A 23462-nucleotide genomic window follows, 5' to 3' on the forward strand; every position below is an offset into this window, starting at 1 on the left:
CCCTTTCTTAGCTGTGGGTTACATGACCGGTTATGTCACTTTTACTCAGCAGTAATTATCAGATCAGTAAACACTTCACACACCCAAGTAACTCTGAGTTCAGCAAACAATGCTGGTGATAAACTCCATTCGGGTCTGAGTAGTTTTAGCATCTTTCAGTGTACAGTGTTGGAAGTCTGTAACTTTTATTAATGATCTATTATCCCAGAGAGAGAGAGAAGGTGAGAGCTGGGCAGGAGTAGAGCTCAAAGTCCTCTGGCAGGGAGACTACACAGGAGGAAGTGCTGCTGATGCTCCAGCAGCTGGGATTTTAAAAACACCATAAGGTCACGCTGCCGGGACTGCCTGCGGATAGGTAGGATGTGTGCATGTAAAGACTGGGATGGGTGGATTTCATGCGAGTGATCAGCTTGAAGTGACAGGGAGGTATATGGAGGTGGCCATTGCTTATTTCCTTTTTAAGGCCCCTTTTCCACTGGAAGTTGATAGGCCTCTAACTGGCAACTAACTGCTCACTGCTACTTGGTAACTGCTCACTGCTGCCTGGTAACTGCTTGCTGAGCACATAGTTCAACTCTCCATGGAAATGAGCCCTAAGAGGCCTTTTCCACGGACTGTTGAGCTGTGTGCTCAGCAAGTAGTTATCAGGCAGTTGTGAGAGTTTGAGAGGCATTTCACTGCCTATCAACAGTCCGTGGAAAAGAGGCCTAAAGAATACTGCACATGTGATAACCGCTGTCTGAAACCTCCAATAACGTTCGGGGAGAGAGGAGGAAGGACAGGTGCTCAGCTGGGTAAAAATTGACATAAGTCCCCATTAGAACAATAGAAGTCGATTGTTATTGATGAATCAGAAATGGCCATCTTAGTGATGTTGGAACACCTGTACACCTGTTAGATTTTCACCTGACATGATCTTGAAAATTGCTTTGGGTGAGTATTAACCACTTCACCCCAAAGGGGTTTTTACCCTAATGGACAAGAGCGATTTTCACCTTTCAGTGCTCATTCCTTTCATTTGCCAATAGCAAACCAGAGATGAAGCACTTTCTTGTATTTTACCTTATAAATCAGTGGGAACATGACAGCAAACACCTAATCTGCTCTTTGTTTCATTGTTCTCTGTTTAATCTGACTGTTATCACCTCTGATAAAAATCCCCGACTGAGCACTCAGTCTAGCTTTGCTACAGAAAGATTATAGCTGAGTCTGTCTTCTCTGGTGTCTTTTCAAGCCCATGCCTGCCCCCTTGTGGCTCTGCTATAATGACTTAGCTATAATTATTCCCTGCAAAGCCAGACTGAATGCTCAGTCCGGGATTCTTATCACAGCTGAAAACACACTTTTGGCAGTGAGGATGAAACAGAGAGCATGGTAAGTGTTTTCTCTAATGTTCTTACTGATATATATGGTAAAATACACAAGGGTGCTTCGTCTCTGGTTCCCTTTAAAGAGGAACTCCAGTGAAAATAATGTAATAAAAAATGATGTATAAATGATTTAGTCAGTGTTTGCCCATTGTAAAATCTTTTAAATCCCTGATTTACATTCTGACATTTACTACATGGTGACATTTTTACTGCTGGCAGGTGATGTAGCTGCTGCATGCTTTATTGGCAGTTGGAAACAGCTGTAAACAGCTATTTCCCACAATGCAACAAGGTTCACAGACCGTAAACTGCCAGGAGTACCATGGTCCTCAGTTTCTTGTGGGAGGGGTTTCACCACAATATCAGTCATACAGCGCCCCCTGATGGTCTGTTTGTGAAAAGGAATAGATTTCTCATGTAAAAGGGGGTAGCGGCTACTGATTGGGATAAAGTTCAATTCTTGGTCGGAGTTTCTCTTTAATCACTACTAATCACAATAAAATGATCTATATCTTGTTTTTTCACCACCAATTGGGCTTTTTGGGGTTGATATTTGTTTTCAGTAATTACTTTATTGTCTATGCATTTTAAAGGGAAAAACTAGGAAAAAATTAAAAAATACACTATTTCTCCAATTTCATCCCCTATAGTTTTAATATAAACACTGCTACTGTGCATAAAACCCACACCTTTTATCTGCCTATTTGTCCTGATTATCACAACATTTTAATTATGTCCCTAGTACAAAGTATGGTGACAATATATTATTTGGAAATAAAGGTGTATTTTTTCTATGGTGTTTTTTTTTTTTTTCTTTCACCATTTTCACATGCGCGTGCGCACACGAGTGCCCGCGCATGTGCACGCGCACAGCGGCAGTAGCACTGTTTGACTTATAAAAACGTCCTGGAGCCGTTAAGAGGCTCTAACAGGAAGTTTTTATAAGTCAGCTTGTCATTAAGTGGTTAATATCAAAACTGTGTGTATGTAGTTTTGGGCCTGAGCTACTACCCTTTATGAATAGGGGTGGTCAGTGAGCTGCAAATAAATATGTATTGGTGTAGTTATGCAAATTCTGTATGCAAATGTATGCAGCTGGAAACTGATCCAATCAAATTCTACCTTAGTGGGATTTGATTGGTCCATTTTCAAGTTGTATAAATTTTCTTTCAAAGTTTGCATAATCCTGCGTCAATTCCAAGTTATTTGCATCTTTATTTAGTATTAAAGAGACACTGAAGCGAAAAAAAATATATGATATAATGAATTGGTTGTGTACTATGAATAATTACTAGAAGATTAGCAGCAAAGAAAATAGTCTCATATTTTTATTTTCAGGTATATAGTGTTTTTTCTAACATTGCATCATTCTATAATATGTGCAGATTACACAACACTCAGCATTCAAAATGATTCTTTCAGAGCAGTCTGTGAACTAATGACCTCTCCTCTGGCAGAGAAAAAGAAAACAGTTGAGATAATAAAAGTCAGATAACAGCCCTCTCCACGACTTTGAAAGTCGTAGAGCTTAATGGCTTTTTTGCATAGAGATAACAACTGGAGTTTCTTAACTCTTCCTGTACTAAAAACTATTAGACTGATGTGTCTGATCTTAATGTTTTATTTCTTAGCTGTACTACACATACAAATAATATCATAATTTTTTTTTTCGCTTCAGTGTCTCTTTAAGAGACTCTGCCATACTCAGACCATTTTCATACTTCAGGCAGTTGTTTTAGAGAAATTCCCTTTGGGGAATGTAACCTAGACATTCCTCCAGCAGTTGTGGAGCTGCCGGCAGAGTGGGCTCTCCATAGCTAAGCAACAGCTCTAACTCTCCAGCTTTTCCCTCTGCTGCTGAGAGATTAACCCTTTGTGGCCAGTACAAAGGCTGTAGCCTAGTGACGTTCCTGTACAGCATTCGGCCCCAAACTTCCCTCTGAGGGTTCAGGCCTGATCCGTGCAGGCGACAGTTATTGTGCATGTGTACACAGAGGAATTTTACTAAAATATAGTAGTAGGAGAAAAAAATAAAACCAAACATTGCAAAGTGAGAATTTAATACAAATATATATACTGATACTCTCTGTGTAATTCTTTAATCTTGTTTGATCCTCCGTGAGTCTGCAGGTCAGCATCCTTACTGCTGGCTGGCAGGCATGGGAAGAAGAAAAAACAGACATCACCAAACACACCCACTAACAACCATTATTTCCCAAAATGCAACAAGGTTCACAGACAGGAACTTATCATGGCAATGACCTCATACTGTGGGAGGGGTTCCACCCAATGTTACAGAATAACACAGGAAAAAATAGAGAAAGAGGTGATTTATCCTGGGAAAGGGGGTCTCAGCTACAGATTTGGATGAAGTTAATATTGTATTAAAGTTCTCGTTTAAGTCACCCTGGAAGGCACTTGGAGCACTAGGGAGTCTATTTGATTGGGCCATTTCCAAGCTGCATAAATTCATATAACATTTTAATGAAGCCATTAGCAGCTTCAAAGGAATTCTTTAGTTTGAGACAGTACACTGCTTTTGACCTCAGCTGGCAGAACGTGTTGTGCTGTAAATTCTTGAAATGCTTTGATGTTTGTCTGCTAGCAGAGGATATAGAAACTGGAAGCAGAAATTCTGTTATTGTCTCACACTGCCCCCTAGTGACAGGTGGCCATAAATACACATTACAGCAGTACTAATTAGATGCAGGGAAATGTAACAAAGAAGAAATAAAATAAATTGTCCCCGAAGCACTTGCAAGTCTCTAAATAAATTGGCTGCTGAAGGGTTAACACAGAATCATTAGCTATTTATTGACTATCCCTAGTCATAACTAGCTGCTAAGCTATGGCTTGTGACCGATTGCCTATAAATTCCCTCAATATCACTTTTTCTTCACTTGCCGATGAGTAACTGTTTCAAAAGAATAAATTGTTTAAAAACTGTTTCCAAAGCATAAATTGTTAAAAGGCCGCACAGAGTCCTGAAGTGAAGAGGGAATAAATAATGTAATGCACAGTTTGAGTTCCCCTATTTACATGGCGCGCTCATTTTACTTGCTGAACGCAGTTTTGATAAATAATGTAGCCCGGTTGCCGTCCATAAATCTCCTCTCGCAATTTCCAATTTCTTCACATTATCCCCAGTTTCCTCATCCGATGAATAGCTAAAGGGCAATATTTCATCTTAGTCCTTCCCTCTGAGGAAGAAAAGTTTCAGCTCTGGTGACCAATAAATAATTAACACCATTTATTCCAGAAGATGTTCTGAGAGGGCTTTCCAAAGTTCATCTATTTACACTTTGTTCACGGATCGGCTGACAGGAAACATCATGAGGCCTCCTAAACCCCCCTCGAGTATTATTCTAAGTAGCCTATAAACCTTCCTGTTAGGCTGACTCCTGTCAGGGGTGCTGAGAGAAGTGTGATTGCCGGCCAGGCGCCCTTTCTGGGCCTCCTGATTCCACATCTGATTACCTCTCCCCTGTAGTGATATTGCTGTTAATGCACCATTTGAGTACACCTGAAGTGACACGCAGCCTGAGGAGATCAACTAATGTGTATATATAGCAGCACCAATTCTACTTATAACTCATTTCTCTCTGATAAGGTCATTTAAAGCATCGCTGATTAATACTAACATTTAAAGAGAGTCTGAAGCGAGAATAAATCTCGCTTCAGACCTCATAAATAGCAGGGGCACGTGTGCCCCTGCTAAAACGCCGCTATAGCACGGCTTAACAGGGGTCCCTTCACCCCCAAATCCCCCTGGATACACCCGGGGAGCGCTTCCTGGTTGGGGCAGGGCTAGCCGCCGCAGCCCTGCCCCACGCGCATCTGTCAGCGCGTATCTCCGCCTCTCCTCCGCCCCTCTCAATCTCCCTTCACTGAGAGGGGCGGGGGAGAGGCGGCGATGCGCCGCTGACAGACGCGACTGGAGGCAGGGCTGCAGCCGTTAGCCCTGCCTCCAGGAAGCAATAAATCACGACCAAATCTGCGACCAAGTGTCGCAGTGGTCGTTTTGGGGGTGAAGGGACCCCCGTTAAGCCGCGCTATAGCGGCGGTTTAGCAGGGGCACACGTGCCCCTGCTATTTATGAGCTCTGAAGCAAGATTTATTCTCGCTTCAGAGTCTCTTTAAATACATGCTTTTAAAGTCAGTGGGAACCTGTAACGATTGGTGTCGGCACTCAGAGAGAATCTGATTATTGGTGATCTGCGGTATCACTAATAATACAAGTATGACTAACCTCCGGACACCTAATAATGTGTAAGTGTTTGGGTGCAACAGTAGAAGGCTATCTCCCGTGGAGCGGGAGATACAGACACCACTGCAGCCAATGGACACCTGAGGAGCAGGTGACCTATGGCTGAGCAGGAGCTATCTCTAGAGATGAGATAGAGCAGCAGCCAGTGATTCCCTGATGGAATGGAATCAGACTGTACTGCAGCCAATGGACTCCTAATGGGAAGAGACCACTGACTGTACTGCAGGAAGGCCTCTCTGAGGTACAGGAGGTCCTTGCAGCCAACTGACACCTGGTGGATTAGTGCCAAGGAAGTACAGACAGACTAATCACGCAGGGAATGAGTGACAGCCAGGAAGGTCAGACAGGCCAGGTCGGCAACACACGAGCATATAAGGTACAAAGACAGAAGACTGATTCGGCAACCGGATACAAGCAGGGTCAGCAACTGGTAGACAGATGGGCAGAGGTACCGAATCAGAAAGCAAGAGAGAGGTCAGCAAAGCAGAAGGTCATAACAGATATACATAAGAACAATTCTAATCTGAGGTGTGAGGTCTCGACACCCGGGAACTGGTCTAAAGTATAACAGAGTAATGACACAGCAATCCTAAGCTTGGGTGTGAGGTCCTTGGTCTCAACACCCGGGAACTGGTCTAGAGTATAACAGAGCATAAACAAAGGTAATCTGGCTAAGTGTGAATTCCCAGCTCCTGCTGGTTCTAACACACTGTAAGATCTGAGTGCTCACACGTAAGTATTCGCAACGGCAGACAACCAGCAACTGAAAGGCAAGATCTATATATACTCCAGCGCTGCTCAGTGCCACCCCCAGCCGCTCAGCCAATCAGGAGTTCCGGATCAGCTGATCCCTCTCCTGTTGGCATAAAGGTCCTGTCCTCTAGCGCGTGCGTAACTCTCCCTCCGTGTGCACTAGAAGGCCCAGACAAACCAGACACATGTCGCTGTGCGGAAACCGCCGGTCTGAAATTGGAGACAGCCGCCAGACCGCGCGGCGGCATCTCCGCCATTCATTACAGAACCACATTTAAAAAAATGAGGCAGATACTTACCTAAGGAGAGGGCTCTGGGTCCTATAGAGCAGTGATGGCGAACCTATGGCACACATGCCCGAGGCGGAATGCGGAGCTGTCCCGGTGGGCACGTGTCCTGTGTCCGCCGCCACCACCACTAATCTTAATAACCCCCGCCGCCGAGAACTCCGCATGTCGTGTCTAGAGGGGGTGGAGCAGGACTAGCATCCGTGCACGGAGATACTTTTGAAAGTTCCGTCCCCACCCACTCCCCGCTCTGCTTTCAGGGGCGCCTGGTCCAACATCAGCGCGGGACTTTTGGCTGGCTGCAGGAAGATCATCGGGGAACTGCACGAGGACGCCGGGAGAGGAGACAGAAGTCTCCTCTCCCGGCGGGCCAGGTGACTAAATACTTTTTTTTTTTTTCTTACAGGTTACAATATTTTCTGTTGAAATGCTGGCCACATTACCATTTTTTTCTAGTGAGACATTGCTGCATTATGATTATTCTCTGGTGAACGATTGCCGCATTACAATTATTTTATGGTGAAACATTGCCTCATTGCGATTATTTTCATGATGGGAGGGAGGACAGGGAAGGGGGGGGGTTGTACCCAGAGTTGGGAGAAAATGCTCCGACTCCTGATGAATTTAAACTGTAATTAAAATAGAAAATATAATATAATGTTCTATTTCTCAGATAATCGTCATCATAAATAATTTATACACAGTAGTAGCTGTGCTTAGTCCACAAAAATGAAATTAACCAATCAAGAAATACAGTAGTTACTTGTGCTGCTTCAATAAAGCAGTTCCTGTATTTTTAAAGTCAGATATACATATCTGATTGTGACTGTATATATGATGTGTACCCAGGAATCTCTTATATATGTTACGGCCAAAACCAGAAATCGACCAATTCTAGAATTGGCCGGCCGTTTCTAGAACTGGCCGATTTGACGTCGGCCAAAGTCCAAAATGCTGGGAATTTCTGACATTGGCCGGCCAGTTCTAGAAACGGCCAAAGTCAGTCGGCCAAAGTCCAAAACGCACAAATCTTTTTTTTTTTTAAGAAAAGCATTTCTTAGTTACAGCTGATACAAATCCTGCAATAAATCTGCAGTGTGTCTACTTCCTGCTTTCTTGAGAGCAGACATATTGTTAACATCCTGTGCTTTTAAATTAGCTGCTCTGCTGTGGCAGTCAGGTGACACAGGGGAGAGATCAAATTACACTGGTGTTTAGTCAAAGATGAGGGGGGATGCATGGCTGGGGGTGCGTTGCATGGCTGGGGGGCTGTTCTGGGTGCTGTGCATGGCTGGGGGGGTGTTTGCTGGTTGCTGTGCATGGCTGTGGGTGCTTTGCTGGGGCTGTGCATGGCTGGGGGGGTTTGCTGGGTGCTTTGCATGGCTGTGGATGCTTTGCTATGGGGCTGTAATACCTACCAGGGCTGTGGATTTTGTACAAAATCATCCGACTCCCGACTCCTCAGTTTATGAAGCCTCCGACTGCACAGCCCTGCTAGAACCCACTACAAATCGCTAGCGCAATTGCTAGCATTTTTAAGTAGCATTTTGTAAGCAATTTCATGAGCGTTTTCCGGCAATTTTGGTAGCGATTTTAAAAAGTATAAGCTTTTTGGCAGCGAATGTGTAGTGATTTGTGATTAGCGATTTTAATTATGATTGGTCCTTTCAAATTATTATAATTCTGTTTACAGTTTTCAGTAATGTAAAATCGCACTCAAAGCGCTATGTGTAGCGATAGCAATTAGACAGCGCTTATATACTTTACATCGAAGCGCAAACGCTCCCAAAATGCTGCATGTCCTGTGATGGTGATTTTGCGTATAGCAATCACTACTGCGGAATTTGTAACATTTATTTGTATTGGCCGAGCGTTTAGGGAAGAGCTCTGCCAATGTAAATAAAAAAGCGCTCCTTAAATGCTCAGAAAAGCGCTCTAGTGGGTTCCAGGCCTTATAGGCAAGATGATTATTTCAAGACTCTGCAGCCTTCTCTGCAGCTCATTGGCTATTGCTGAAGTTCAATTTGTGTTCCTTTTTTTTACTTTTAATATCTGAATTTTTTTTACATTTGTTGAATCTTGTGATAGGCGGTTGTAGGGGAGCACAGAATGGCGTATCTTCCTAATCCTGATCATGTGATGGTGCTAAGCGAAGCTGATCTGACGGAAATTGCTCCCAAATCTCAAGATGCTGGACCAAAACTGTCATCCAGAGTCAAGAAGAGAATGAGGTGAGGACTGATATTCTTGGATTATTGTATGGTATTCGATTAGTAGTGATGCTCATGTGTGTGTGGAAACTCATGGAGGGCATCTGGTCAGCTTGATCAGATGATCAGATTAGCAGAGCCTTATCAGTGTTAACATGCCTTATCAGAGTAGCATAACGAGTGCTACGAACTTATGCCTGCTAATTGGCAATGACGAGAGCTCCACTCGTCCTGCCCTGAGCCCCTGCGGGTCCAATCACTGTAAGAGCCCTTTCACACCAGAGGGATTTTTCGGCGTTTTAACGCCACGGCCGAAGTTGGCGTTTTGCTAGGTAAAAGGTCCATAGACTTTCATTTTACCTTTCACATCTATCTCAGCGTTTTGGAGCGTTGGGTTTCAACGCTCCCAGGAGCTTTTTGATAGTCAATGGAAAACGCCAACTTCAGCGTTTTCAAAGCCTTTTCAAAGCGTTTTACAGCTATCTTGTTCACTTATTTTTATAGAACAAAAAAAAAAGGACGTTTTCATATGGGCTGTAAAACTCTTTCAAAACGCTATGTATTTGGCGTTAAGCAAAAGGCTGACTTTCAGCCTTTTCTACCGCAGCCTCTAGTGTGAAAGAGCCCTAAAGGACATTATCCCCGCACTTTGATTGGCCCAACAGGCTGCCTGTCACTTGAAGCTTGACAAGCCCCAATATTTAGCCCCCTACCCCTTCTCTTTACATGTGTTTGTGAGAGGGTTTTATTGCCCTTCTTTCGCAGCCTGGCATCTGCAGAAAGAACAGGCAGATTAGGATTGCTGTAATTAGCAGTAGCAATGAGCAAACAAAAACTTTCATCAGCAAGAAAGTGGGAAGATAGAACACTGTGCTTCAAACAGTCACACTTGATTACATTCACACCTTTCCCTGGATAAATAAGGGCAGACAGAAGGGGGGAGGAGCCGGGGAAAAAAGGCAGCTCCTACAGCTATTAGAAACCAGGACAAACTTCAGAAAAAAGCTGCTTGTATCACTTTAAGATTTGTAATTAGTGGCTGGGACCCACTACAGATACTGCTGAAGCGCAAAGCGCCTGCTATTTGCATGATCTCAGAAGTGCCACAATTTCCCAAAATGATCACAACATGACAACTGTAGCCACTGATGCGATTGCTCTGGGATTGTGGGATCGACTGACATGCCGGCAATTGGCAAGTGGGCCTAGTGACTCCCAGCCCTTAGGCCGATATGACGGTTTGGCCTGGGACCCACAGCAGCTGTTTCAGCCATGCTTTAAAATTGCCAGAGATTCCAAAAGCGCTAGGCTAATGTAATTCAATGGAAGTGATTCTACAGGAACGATTGTAATTTCCCCAAATTGCAGTCGCAGGTCCTTCAGTATTTTTGGAGTGATTGCATTCTAATACAAGAAGTAGGGTTGAGGTTTACTATAAATGACGTTGGGCACTGGTGGTTGGGGGTGCCATTGCTTATCTATGGGGGCTGCTCCCGGAGATACCACCGTTTGTGTGAAGTTTGCCACCACGGTGATGACGCACTCCACACAGACACTGGGCTGCAGCCCCCCGTAGGTAAGCAATGTCGCTCTCCTAACCCCTGCCCCTCCAACTGCACATTACGTCACGATCGCCGCTTAAGGGAGGATCATCGTAAAAATAAATAAATTTAAATAAATTTAAAAAAAAAGTGTGATGGGTGCTCAGTGCCCTTTTCACTGTAATTCCTGGAGGGTGTAGCTCAGTCATGCTGTGAACAAGAGTAACTGGAGAGAAGATGCTAATTTCATTTCGGGATGATGTTGCTTATGCACATTTTCCTAGCTTAAAATGCAGTAGATGATGATTTTGATTGGTCCAATTCCAGGCTGCCTACATTTGCATAAAGCTTGTATCAACTCAGTAGGATCTGCATCCCATTGAACATCTTTTGCAGTGAACCAACCAAGTTGGTGATTCTTCCCCTGCTTATGAATGGCATCCAGTAATATCACGATGTACAGCTGTGTTATCCTTGCAGCGTGGTGATTACATTCACATCACATTGCAGATGAATAATGCAGCGTCTGGCTTGTCTTATGCAGACATATGTCAGCGTAGATGGAAAGGTATTCTCCCATCAGCCAAAGCTTCATCTGTGGTAAGGCAATTACCGGTATGTCAGGTCCCGACGGGCGGCTTCGCTGATGCCTGCCTGCCTGCTGCTATCATACTCCTCTTAACAGAGATAATTCTATAGGCACCCATTACTCTGCTGTAGTCATGCTGTGTTTCTTTGTATTCCAGATGTTCTGCACTGATCGCAAAATCCCTGCTCCTGAAATTCATTCCGATACTTAATTGGCTCCCACATTATCCCGTGAAAGAGTGGCTTCTGGGGGATGTGATATCGGGCCTCAGTGTCGGCATCATCCAGCTCCCGCAAGGTACATAATTGAAGCTCAACAAAAGGTTGTAAAGGGGGTTGTAACATCCAAAAATAAAAAATTGGCAAAAAATACTTAGTGCCCAAAAATATACATAAACCCCTTTTTTTTCTAAAATAGGTCACTATATGTCACCATTTTTTTTCTTATTTACCTGGTATGGGTGCCTTTGCCTAACTGCAGGAACTGTGCAGTGCCAGTGAGATTGTTGGAAGCTTTTTTTTTTTTTTTTTTTCGTACAGTAACAAACTTATCTCAGCATGCGAATAACAGAAAGCATCCTATTTCGGATAATATAAGGACACTATGACAAGAAGGTAATTGCATGCGATCTGGATGGTATGCTATTGACTGAATAGGCAATATTTCCCCATGCGACATCAATATGAGAAAACACTGTATATTCCGCATTAGTAAAAACGGGCCCTATAGGAATTTTTGTTTTTATCAAGTGGCTTCAGTATACTTGCATGCTGAAATAGTGTTAAGTCCTTTCTGTATTCTGCAGGTTTAGCGTATGCCCTGTTGGCGGGTGTTCCCCCGGTGTTTGGTCTGTACTCCTCGTTTTATCCTGTACTCCTTTACTCCATATTTGGCACATCCCGACACATCTCTGCAGGTAAGAACCACATTGTAGTTAATAATTATATTTAAAGGTACCTTTCAGCTTAATGAGCACCAGAAGTGACATGCAACATTAGATAAATGTGTATTATCAAGCCAACTTAGAACTAGGCTGTATTCATTTTTCTCTCACTGTAAAGGTTAGGAATCCAGCAATGTAAATAACACTTTCTCTGCAATCAAGAAAGTCTGACTCCAGCATCAATCTTACGGATAACTAATTAGAGGTCATAAAACTCCTGTGTGGCAATGTATTCCCAACTACTTATGGTTGCGCCTGATGCATGTTTCACGTTCCTCAGGCGCTTGGCAAGTTAAGTGACATGCAGTGATAAATGTCATTTTGGACCACAACCTCTAATGAATTTTTCCAAACCCTTGTAGAATCGGTGCCACTGAGAATTAAGGCTGTTTTGAAGGTGAAAAGGGGGGGGGGGCGGTGGGGACCACTGCATGACCAGGACATAGAATTTACAGTCAGAGATGGATGAAATGGTACCCTTAGCATTGTACCATCTCAAAACCCCTCAATTTGCCATTGGACACTTTTTGTAAGCAGAAGAGTGAGGAAGGGGATCAAAGAAGGTGACATCCATTCCCCTATACCCCCACCGAGCCCAAGGCTTCTGCCTAGCTTGCCTTCTGGACGATCCGGTTCTGTTTACAGTATTTAAACCAATACATTTAAATGGTGCCCTGTTATGGAGATGATAGGAAGGTGTCTAGGAAAACTCCTTCAAATAATAATTTTCAAATGAGAAAAAAAATTGTTATGGGATTTTGTAAATGAAGAAATACATGAGAATCCTTTCCTGAGGAGATTGAAGAGTCCAAAACCTGTCAGATTTTTGCTACTTACTGAAAGTGACAGCAACATAGGAAATTTATAGTGCAATTTACTCTGGGATAAATCTACTTTTTATATGTATGTATTTTAAATGTTACAATTTTCCACAGTAGTTGTCAGGCATTCCTAAACCTGACATTTCATTGCGACCTGCATTATGATCTTTGTGTTGCAGGGACCTTCGCGGTCATCTCTGTGATGGTCGGGAGCGTGACGGAGTCCCTGGCACCCACCGACAACTACATCCTAACTGCCAATGGATCGGCCATTGATATAGGTGCCAGAGATGCTGCCAGGGTACAGGTGGCATCGGCCCTAACCGTATTGGTTGGAATATTTCAGGTAAGGTGAACAACACAATATTGGTCGTTTTTCTTTCGCATACAAATTCATCACTGCTGTCTTGGTTACAATCTGCATTTTCATTATATATACAGCTATGTATTTGGCTGGGGTTTTCTAACCCTCACACACAATTATTCAATTAGTCAGTGACCTAGTTTGAGAGCTTTGTGGTCTTTGGCATCAATAATTTGCATTGAAATGAAACAAATCTGATTGGCTGTTTGTGGCTCCACCTCCTTTTCTGAATTTAAACCCCAGTCACTCAATGACCAACTGTACCAGGTTTGAGTCTTGTGCTATTAACAGTGCAATAATGGCAGCAAGTCAATATTCCCCTTGAAAATCAATAGGTGAATTATGATTGGCTTTTGTAGGCTCCACTGTTCTTAATATTAATCCCAGTCACCCAGTGACCAACTGTGCAAAGTTTGAGAACCCTGCGATTAACAGTGTAAGAATGGCTGCCGTTTACATTTTCCCAGCAAACTTTGTATTTGCCTTTGCCCACTGATGACCCGGCATTGCCCGGGTATGTATTTGGCTGGTGTTGGCTGTGCCCACTTTTTCTAACCCTAACACACAATTACTCAATGACCTAGTTTGTGAGCTTTGCGGCCTTTGGCATCAATAATTTGCATTGAAATGAAACAAATCTGATTGGCTGTTTGTGGCTCCAACCCCTTTTCTGAACTTGAACCCCAGTCCAATCCAATCCAATGACCAACTGTACCAGGTTTGAGGCTTATGCCCGTGCAAGAATGGCAGCAATGAAATATCCCCCTTGAAAATCAATAGGTGAATTTTGATTGTTTTTTGTAGGCTCCACCCACTTTTCTGAATATTAATCCCAGTGACCAACTGTGCAAAATTAACAATGCAAGAATGCCAGCAGTTTAAATTTTTACCAGTGAAATTTGTATTTGTCCCACCCACTTTTTGGTTATGGAGATAAAAAGTATCCTATATGTTATTCCAGGTAATGTACTATGTGTGTGCCAAATTTCATTCTAATCTGTTCAGCCATTGTTGCGTGATTGAGTAACACATACAAACTGTCACAATCTCTCCTGTAGCATGTTCTGTCGGTTGCGGCGGGACTGCAACCAGGCAGTTCTGGCTTATCTGCTTGCATTCAGTTGCGCATTTGCAATAAGTCTCATTGTCATTTGCAGTCACTCTGCAGTTCAGAGCAGCTCAGGATGCTGTCATAACTCTTCCCTTTGCTTGTTGCAGTTGAACTGCAGCCAGATATCCCTGGATTTCCTACATGCATGTCATTGCATAGTATTGCATATATTTGTTATGAGAGTCTTTCAGCTGACAGCTTGTGATCAAGTTGGCTCAGGATTGCGTAATTACCATTCAGCTGAGTGGGAATTTGGATGCCTGCATCCATTGGCTGATGCCGACTTAAGTCTGCCTCCCATTTCAGACCCCGCCCGACATAGTGTTCAGCTCTCTGAGTTGTCGTTGGGTCTATGCTGTGAAAGTTGTCATTGTAAAAATGTGTAATGCCTTGCTTTGTATTTTCATGTCTGCTTGACGTTTGCTGACCTGCGGGGGTCAGTAAAGTCTTTCTGATCCTGATAGTTTGGATTCTGCCAGCACCACGTTGGTGACTGGTAAAATTCCTTCTAGCCTTGTTCTTGCCTTGTTCTTGAGGACGAACTATAGCAGCGGTTGCCATTAGTAACGCTCCTACCTGTTAGTCTTGTCTATCTCAGTGCGAATGTTGCTGTCGCTGAAACAGCGACTAGATTGGCTGAGCATTCCGTCTGTCTGTCTGTCTGTCTGTTGTCTGTCTTGTTAATGGTCATTACTTGTGATTTAGCTAGTGAGTCATTTGAGAGCTACATTTCATATATTGCGCATCAGCACGATTTATATGTACTCTAGTCAGTCAGTTTTGTAATATTGTAATATTGTATATTGTTTTGTATTCCGACCCTTGCTTGCCTCTTGACTACGAATTTGCCTAGCCCTTCTGTGTTACTGCCATCTATCGTGTATGACCCAAGCCTGTTACAGACTACGTCTGTTGTGTATTGTATCACATAGCATCTAGCCTGATAGGTGGCCCAGAGCTGCAGTTGCTCTGGGCAATTTTGCTCCCTTGTTCATTACTCCTGTGTCCATCTGTGGAGCCTCTTCCATTACCCAGCTACAGAGTCTGGAGCACACACGCTGACTCAGAGTATGCCTCGCCAGCATTACACAAACATTCACATTTATAATATTAGTAAGATATATATATCTTGAACTGACACATGCTATTTTGTAATTTAATGTAGTTTGAGAAATACCTCTGCATTTCAATATGCCGTCAGCTCTGATTTTCTTAAAGGACCACTATCGTGAAAAATTGTTACATTTTAAAACACATTTAAACACATAAAAATAAGACGTATGCTTTTTTTCCCAGAGTAAAATGAGCTACTGTCACTTACAGTAGGTAGTACAAATCTGACAGAACCGGCAGGTTTTGGGCTAGTCCATCTCTTCATGGGGGATCCTCCGCAAAGCTTTTATTCTTTATAAGAACATTCTGTGAAAATAATTTATACAATGATGCTGGCCAGCCTCCCTGCTCGCTGCACAATATTTTTGGCTGTTGGACAGAGCAACTACATTCATTAATGCTTTTGAAAATAAACAAACCCCTGAGAGTCCCCCATGAGGAGATGGACATGTCTAAAACATGTCAGTTTTGTCAGATTTCTACTACCCACTGTAAGTGACAGCAACTTAGGAGAAAAGTAATTTACAGCTCTTTTTACTCTGGAATAAACGTACTTCTTATTTGTATGTGTTTGCATGTATTTTAAATTGTTCAATTTTTGAAACAGAGGTCCTATAAGGAAGTTGACATTTCGGTTCTTTGTGGCTTTGGTGATACAATTTTGTTTACTGTACAAAATGCACAGAGCAGAATGTAATATTTAGCAATTGTACACACTATCCTTGGTTTACAACACTCACGGTTAGATTCTGGTATAGCTGTCAATAAAACGTAATAAAAAAAATACTTTTTATGAGCAGATGCCATTCAATGGGTATTGAAGGTATGTACAATCACTAGAAAAATGTCACCTGCAAGGTCTTGAGACCCGAACCCTATAGGGCATACACGGCTCGTTTTTGAGCCATTAAGATGGCTCGATAGATCATTTCCGACATGTCCGATCTCCCGCCCGATCGTTTCGCCGCTCGATTCCAGACAGCAGTGTATGGAAAAAGATAAGAAAAACGAGCTGAAGAAACGAGAATTGATTGTGGAATTGAAAGGCACAACGATCAAGCGGGAAAATCGAGCGGCAAAAACGAGCCGTGTATGCCCAGCATGAGGCTTTGGATGCTAGCTGTCCCCACCTTTCATTTTTGTTCTCCTTTTGTTTGCTGATGAAATATTCACAGAGATAAGTGTAGATTGTAGAAACAAAGTAAATTCATGTGGAAACGGCTTTTCCAAACAGACTGTGTTGGCTGTGCCCACTTGTTCTAACCCTAACACACAATTACTCAATTACTTAATGACCACGTTTTTGAGCTTTGCAGTCTTTGGCATCAATAATTTGTATTGAAATTAAACAAATCTGATTGGCTGTCTGTGGCTCCACCCCCTTTTCTGAATTTGAACCCCAGTCATCCAATGACCAACTGTACCAGGTTTGAGGCTTGAGCCATTATCAGTGCAAGAATGGCAGCAATTAAATATTCCCCTTGAAAATCAGTAGGTGAATTTTGATTGGCTTTTGTAGGCCCCACCCTCTTTTCTGAATATTAATCCCAGTCACCCAGTGACCAACTGTGGTAAGTTTGAGAACCCTGCCAATAACAGTGTAAGAATGGCTGCAGTTTACTTTTTTCCCAGTGAAATTTGTATTTGTCTCCGCCCACTTTTTGGTTATGGGAATAAAAAGTATCCTATATGTAATTCCAGGTAATGTACTATGTGTGTGCAAAATTTCATTCAAATCCGTCCAGCCAATGTTGTGTGATTGCATAACAAACATCCAAGCTTTCACATTTATAATATCAGTGAGATACTAGGGATGAGCTGGTAGGATTGGAACAGTTCCAAGTTCTTATTTTTGCATGGGAATTTTTGTGCTAAAACTTAGAATGTGGAATTCTCTGAGTTCTGATTTATTTACTAAGTTTTAGGTTGATGTCAACGTACCATTGACCACAACCTTAAACTTGGTATATAACTTGGGGACACGAGTACCTCCGAAGGCTGCCTGAGGATAGCTGAATATGTATTAAACCTGCAGGTCAAATAATTTTACTGTAGGACAATGGTGGAAATGATGAGAGAGCAGGAAGGTTCTTCCCTTCCTTGCCATAGGTGAGTATCGAATTATTTTCTTTCTTGCTTCACATTTTCTTTAAATTCTTTGTAATTGTTTAACACATTGTGAAAACAGGATTTTGAACTTGTTCCATTGGTGTTTGCAGATCCTGCTGGGGCTGGTCCAGTTTGGCTTTGTGGTTACTTACTTGTCGGACCCGCTGATTCGTGGTTACACCAGCGCAGCTGCCATTCATGTGACTGTGTCTCAGCTGAAGAGCATTCTGGGTGTAGACATTACCCAGAGGAGTCACCCTCTGTCTCTGATCTACGTAAGACCATTGTATATCTCTGCTGTGTATCTCGTGTCCTTTTAGCCTAGAGGTGGTGAGACAGATCTTAGGCGGTGAAGAGTCGCACACCTATGAATCCCATTTCAGAACAACTAAGTCACAGACATTTATATCGTGCTTTTCTTCTGGTGGACTCAAAGCGCCAGGGCTGCAGCCACTAGGGCACGCTATGTAGCAGGGGTGTCAAACTCAAATACAAAGTGGGCCGAAATTGTACACTGAGACCTAGTCATGGGCCGAAATTGTACACTGAGACCTAGTCATGGGCCGAAATTGTACACTGGGACCTAGTCATGGGCCGAAATTGTACACTTGGACCTAGTCATGGGCCGAAATTGTACACTGGGACCTAGTCATGGGCCAACCTCAATGTCTACTGGCCACCTTCCTCCCTTATAAAATTTTCTGGTGTCTAGTGGTCCTCCCTCCTCTATACAGTTGTCTAGTGTTTAGTTCTTTTCCCCTATCTCCTATATGGCTTCCCTGGTGTTCTAAGGCTTCACCTCCCAAATAGCTTCCCTGGCGGTCTAGAGTGGGCCAAACATAATGCAAAGTGGGGAAACCACTTGAGGGCCAAATTGAATGGCTCTGACTGCCAAATTTGGCCCACGGGCTGGAGTTTGACATGCATGCTCTATAGGCAGAAGCAGTGTGAGGAAGTATTGCCCTAGGGCTACTTACTGAATAGGTGCTGATTGGATGAACAGAAAGAGCCGAGATTTGAACCCTGAACTCCTGTGTCAGAGCCAGTGCCCTTATCCAGCCTTAACCAGTACACTATCCATTCGGAGGACTGGAACAAGCTGACTTTTTGGGGGATTGGCATTATTTGGGATGGGACAACAACTATACAGGGGCATTGTTACTCATTTGAATTTCCATTTCTGCAATTCACGTTTAATGCAAGTCGATGGCAATGCTGAAAATGTGCGTTTTATGCGAAAAATTCATTGGTATGCAGGAAAATCATAATCTGAAAATGTGCGTATAAATGTGCCCAAAACATGCAAAAAAAAGTGCATAAAAAATACCTGAGAAATCCGCACGCAGATTCGTGCATGCTGAAAATCACATACAGAATTTGTATTGATAAGGGTGAATGGCTCCAATGATTTTAGATACATGATTAGATTTAATGTGATATTAGATTCAATTGTTCTATTTGATTGCTTGCTTTGCTTGCCTATTTCCCATTGTTAAGAAACCTCACATAGGGGTTGATTCACAAAGCTTTTCTGTTGAACTATCCTACCTTGCTTAATGCTCGGAATACACGATGCGTTTCTGCTGCTCGATACTCCATTCGATCGTTTTTGCCGCTCGATTCTCCAATCTATTCTCTTATAATTCCGGTCATTTTTCTTATCTTTTTCCATTCACTTCTATGAGAAATCGAGCGGCAAAACGATTGAACGTGAGATCGGAGATGTCGGAAATGTATTTATTGAACCATCTATCTGCTGCAAAAACACATTGTGTATTCCCAGCATAACAACTCATAATTTTTCTCTTCTTAAAGGAACGCTATCACTAACACTTTTTTTTCAGTTGAGATAGGAATTGTTTAGGAAGTGCTGCTAAGTACTGGTTTCTACATTTGAATGCTTATCTCTTTGTTTACTGTTATCTGAATCCTTTCACACTTCAGTGTGGCCATAACTGAGGCTGAGTGAACCATGAGTGGAGGGGGATTCCCTCACAATACATCTGTTAACCCTGTGTGTGAGAAAGCTCTCAGAGAGCTGTCTCCAGAAAGCAGAGGAAATATATCTTATGTGCAACATTTGTAATAGTGTGTGAAACCAGAAGCATTTCATATAACTCTGCTTCAATATTACACTGTTCTTAGCATGTCAGACTGCAGAGATTCATCTTTGCAAATGAGACATTCCGAACGTAGCTAAAATCTACACACGATGAATTACAGCTTTTGCCTCTGATATTTAACATGAAAAGTAGGAAAGTGTTTACACAGCTACTTAGAAATTATTTGTACATTGTCATTTTAGAACACTTAGTTTGATAGGGTTCCTTTAAATGACTTCACTCATGATTTATCTCACCTTATCTGTTTATCTCATGAATCATCTCTCCTTATTTCTTTACTCCTGCATTAGCACTTCTTAAGGTGGCCATTACATCAGGCGCCTTGGCACCCAATCGACCATCCAATTTGATTATTAGCATCGGATGAAAATAGGTGCAGCCCTGAGCATTCCCAATCAACAATGCACCCAACTTCAGGCCAAAATTGGTCGCCTGTATTAATCGGACATGATGCAAGATGTAGGGCTGACATGCTTGCTCAGGTGTGCTGTGGTACCGGTATGTGATAGCGGGACAAGCGACAAACGCAACAGAACCCCTTGCACTGTCCCTCCTAGTGTGAAATGTGGCCACTTCACCCCTTGTGCCCGGTGTATGAATACTTTACATGTAGGTATCCGCCGCTGGCTCTATCATCTTCCTTCCTCACGCTGGCAACCACGAAGGGAGCGTGCATGTGGACAGAGGACAGAGCCAACGTTGGACACCGACAGGTGAAGTATACTGCACAGGGCACACTTTTCATTAGGGGTACAGCGCCAGGGGCGGCAAGGCGGCGAGTGTGGTGCCACAAGGCCGATTCCCAAGATATTTCATGCTGAAATTGATCAGAAATCGGCCTGCGGTGTATAGGCAGCCAACAGATCTCTCTCCGATCACATTCGATTAGAGAGAGATCTGTCTCTTGGTAGATCTACCCATACTTTGTCTGATATATGGGCACCTTTTATAGTTAAGGAGAACCTGAGGTGGGTTGTAAGAATCCAATTAGCACACAGAGGCTGGGTCTGCATATAATGCCCAGCCTCTGTTGCTATACTGTTTCCCCCAGTCTTCCCCCTGCGCTCTGCTGTGCCCCCATAAATCGAACGCCTTGCTAGTGACGCAGCGTGTTGCCAGCAGGCTGTTTACCTCGAAGTGTCACTCTCGCTGCTCCCCCGCCTCCTCCATAGCGCCGCTCCCCGCCTGCCACCCTTTCCTCCACGCTAATTGGAGGGAAGGGACACAGGCCGGGGAGCGGCGAGAGTGACACTCAGAGGTAAACAGCCTGCTGGCAACACACTGCGTGTCACTAGCAAGGCGTTTGATTTATGGGGGGCAAGCAGAGCGCAGGGGGGCCCAAGGGGAAACAGTATAGCAACAGAGGCTGGGCATTATATGCAGACTCTGCCCCTGTGTGCTAATTGGATTCTTAGAACCCGCCTTTGATAAGATTTATGAATTCACCTGATAGTATGGTTGTCTTCTCCTTTAGACCATTGTGAATATCTGCAGCAAGCTTCCCAAGACTAATGTTGCTTCTCTCATCACTGGTCTCATCGCCCTTTCTGTCCTGTTCACCGTCAAGTTTCTGAACGAGAAATACAGCGCCAAAATCCGGATGCCTATACCAATCGAGCTGATTACGGTGAGATGATTGTAGCACAACATTCCAATACTGTACCACACCATGCAAGATCTGTTATAAATCACCTTTCCCTCCGGCACCAGCAAACTCCTCAGCGAGAGTTGTACACACGACTCATCACAGCAAGCAGGAGATAGACTTTCTCAGGCTTCTTCAATGTACAAGTTATTTATTCAGGAAACCGCTATACAGATACAGTTCATCATATCTTAGCCAAGCAGATACTTATTTAGTCATTCCGTTGCGTTGCAGCTTCTTGATTACCTTCCTAGTGACTGTAATCAGGTGATCTCCTGTCTATCCTACGTTACATCTAGACTAACTATGTACAGCATACATTATATCAGATTACATAAAGAAGGAAATAATTAGGTTCCAGTCAGTACAAGCCAGTAGATGGAGAGCATGAAAGTAGGAATCAGAGTGAGCTCCGTCAGCCCATGCGGCCCTTTAATACTGACTAGGAAAGAGTTAAATGTGACCTCATCTTAGCCATCCCCCAGACCAGACTATTGGCTTAGACCCCTCGTGGTGTCATAATACCCACCTACTCGATTAATATTTAATGATGCTTTTCACTTCGTTACAAGAATGTGGTATTTTGTAAATATGGCCTATGTTGATTGTTCTCGTAGTCCATTTGTCTGGGACAGTGTAGGCCTTTGGCCTTCCTTCAGGAACATGTTCTCAGTATCTGCTTGCATCATCTGCTTCAAGCAGACACTGAGATGCTTCTGCCTGCATCTTTGAAAACTCTTTAAAGGTATACTCTACTCTGCGATCAAGCCTTTTACCTAAGACCCAGTCCAGATAACTGAGGCCTACTTAAATTATAACAAGATCCACTCATCTGAATATCATTTCTGAAGGTTCTCCACACTGGAGAAATATGATTGGTCTCTTTTGGTGGAGAAATCTGGGCTATGTAAATTAGCCTAAGGCAAGCTTATACACTATAAAGGCTCGTACACACGTGCAACTCTTCTGCTTGACCAACCGCACAACCAAGCTATTTCACGACTTTTTCTGAGCACCAACCAACTGAATAACCAACTCATTTTCATATTGAGCACTCGCGCAAACGACAGACTGAACGATATGGCCGCATTCAAGAAAAGTCATTTAAATTACTTGTACACACGTGGCCAACTGCTCTATATCAGCCCAACAGTCATATCAGTCGATCCACATGTTGGATACGGCAAACCGCCTGTTATCAGTCACTCATCTAGTTGTCACGTGTTTACATGCCCAACCTTCATCTACCAGACCAAGTTTGAATGATATTTGTTCCATCTTTGTCCCCTGTAACTCCCTTTGTGCCCTCAGTGTCCCCCTCTGTGTCACTTCTGTTCCCCTGTCCCTTCAGTGTCCCCCTCTGCCACCCTCTGTGTGACCTCAGTCCCACTGTGCCCTAAGTGCACCACAGCAAAATGTTACTTTACTGAGCTTAAAAATTAAAAAAATTTTAAATTCGATTTTCTCAAAAACTAAAAGGTCTTTTTCTTAAAAGAAAAATTTTGACTTGTTCCCACAGAATAAAAGTTTACATATTCGTGCTGTTCATGTCAGCAGGCCATTCGTAAGTCGGGGACTACCTGTACTTACATGGTTCTCAGTCTCAGCTAATGTTCATTTATCTTCCCATTTAAAGTCCTAAACCACACATAGCACATCGAGCATGTTCAGCGTATCCCGACATTGCCAAAGTCAAACAGAAACCTATCAAACTGCAGTCTTGTTGCTCTGCGGGTGACTCATTTGGTGTTTTTGTGATGGAATTGCTGTTGTATTTCATGACCCTTATGCCTGTTGTGTTTTGTTTTTGTTTTATTTTAGCTAATTGTAGCTACGGGAATATCGTACGGGGCCAATCTGAACAAGCTGTATGGCATGGGCATAGTTGGAGATATCCCTACTGGGTAAGTGCTGAATAATGTATGAGAGCAATTAGTTACTATATGCCAGTGTGTGTAATTATTTGTAACTCCAGCAGTTGTATCAGGTCTGCAAATCACTGAGGAGATGGTGTAGAATTTACATAGGAAAATGTCCAGGCCATAGTAGTGCCTTCAGGAGGTGAGAGGTTAATGCATATGGTTGGCTGGAACCTGGAAACTCAATAATAAAAAATGCTGAAGAATCTTCCACTTTCAGTCATCACATCTCGGCCATAAATGGACCATTTGCTTGACCAGATGATTCTCTATGTCGGGTGCTGCTTAGCTTAGGCA

At 43.1% G+C, this 23462-nt stretch overlaps 1 protein-coding gene across 2 annotated transcripts in view; it reads left to right on the forward strand.

The window, feature by feature from the left end:
• LOC137531581 (solute carrier family 26 member 6-like) overlaps positions 1-23462 on the forward strand; it is a 66189-nt gene that overhangs the window by 5925 nt on the left and 36802 nt on the right. Inside the window, exons 1-8 of one of the 2 annotated variants that reach the window (XM_068251525.1) lie at positions 231-355; positions 8766-8908; positions 11175-11314; positions 11823-11933; positions 12961-13127; positions 17589-17753; positions 21076-21228; positions 23068-23150. In XM_068251525.1, the coding sequence (XP_068107626.1) occupies positions 8787-8908; positions 11175-11314; positions 11823-11933; positions 12961-13127; positions 17589-17753; positions 21076-21228; positions 23068-23150 (941 nt within the window). In that variant the 5' untranslated portion in view covers positions 231-355; positions 8766-8786. Of the gene's footprint in view, positions 1-230; positions 356-8765; positions 8909-11174; positions 11315-11822; positions 11934-12960; positions 13128-17588; positions 17754-21075; positions 21229-23067; positions 23151-23462 lie in introns of those variants that run through there. The other variant, XM_068251526.1, reaches the window with a different exon arrangement.

Source organism: Hyperolius riggenbachi, chromosome 9 (assembly GCF_040937935.1).
Source record: "Hyperolius riggenbachi isolate aHypRig1 chromosome 9, aHypRig1.pri, whole genome shotgun sequence".
In the NCBI taxonomy this organism is placed as follows: Eukaryota; Metazoa; Chordata; class Amphibia; order Anura; family Hyperoliidae; genus Hyperolius; species Hyperolius riggenbachi.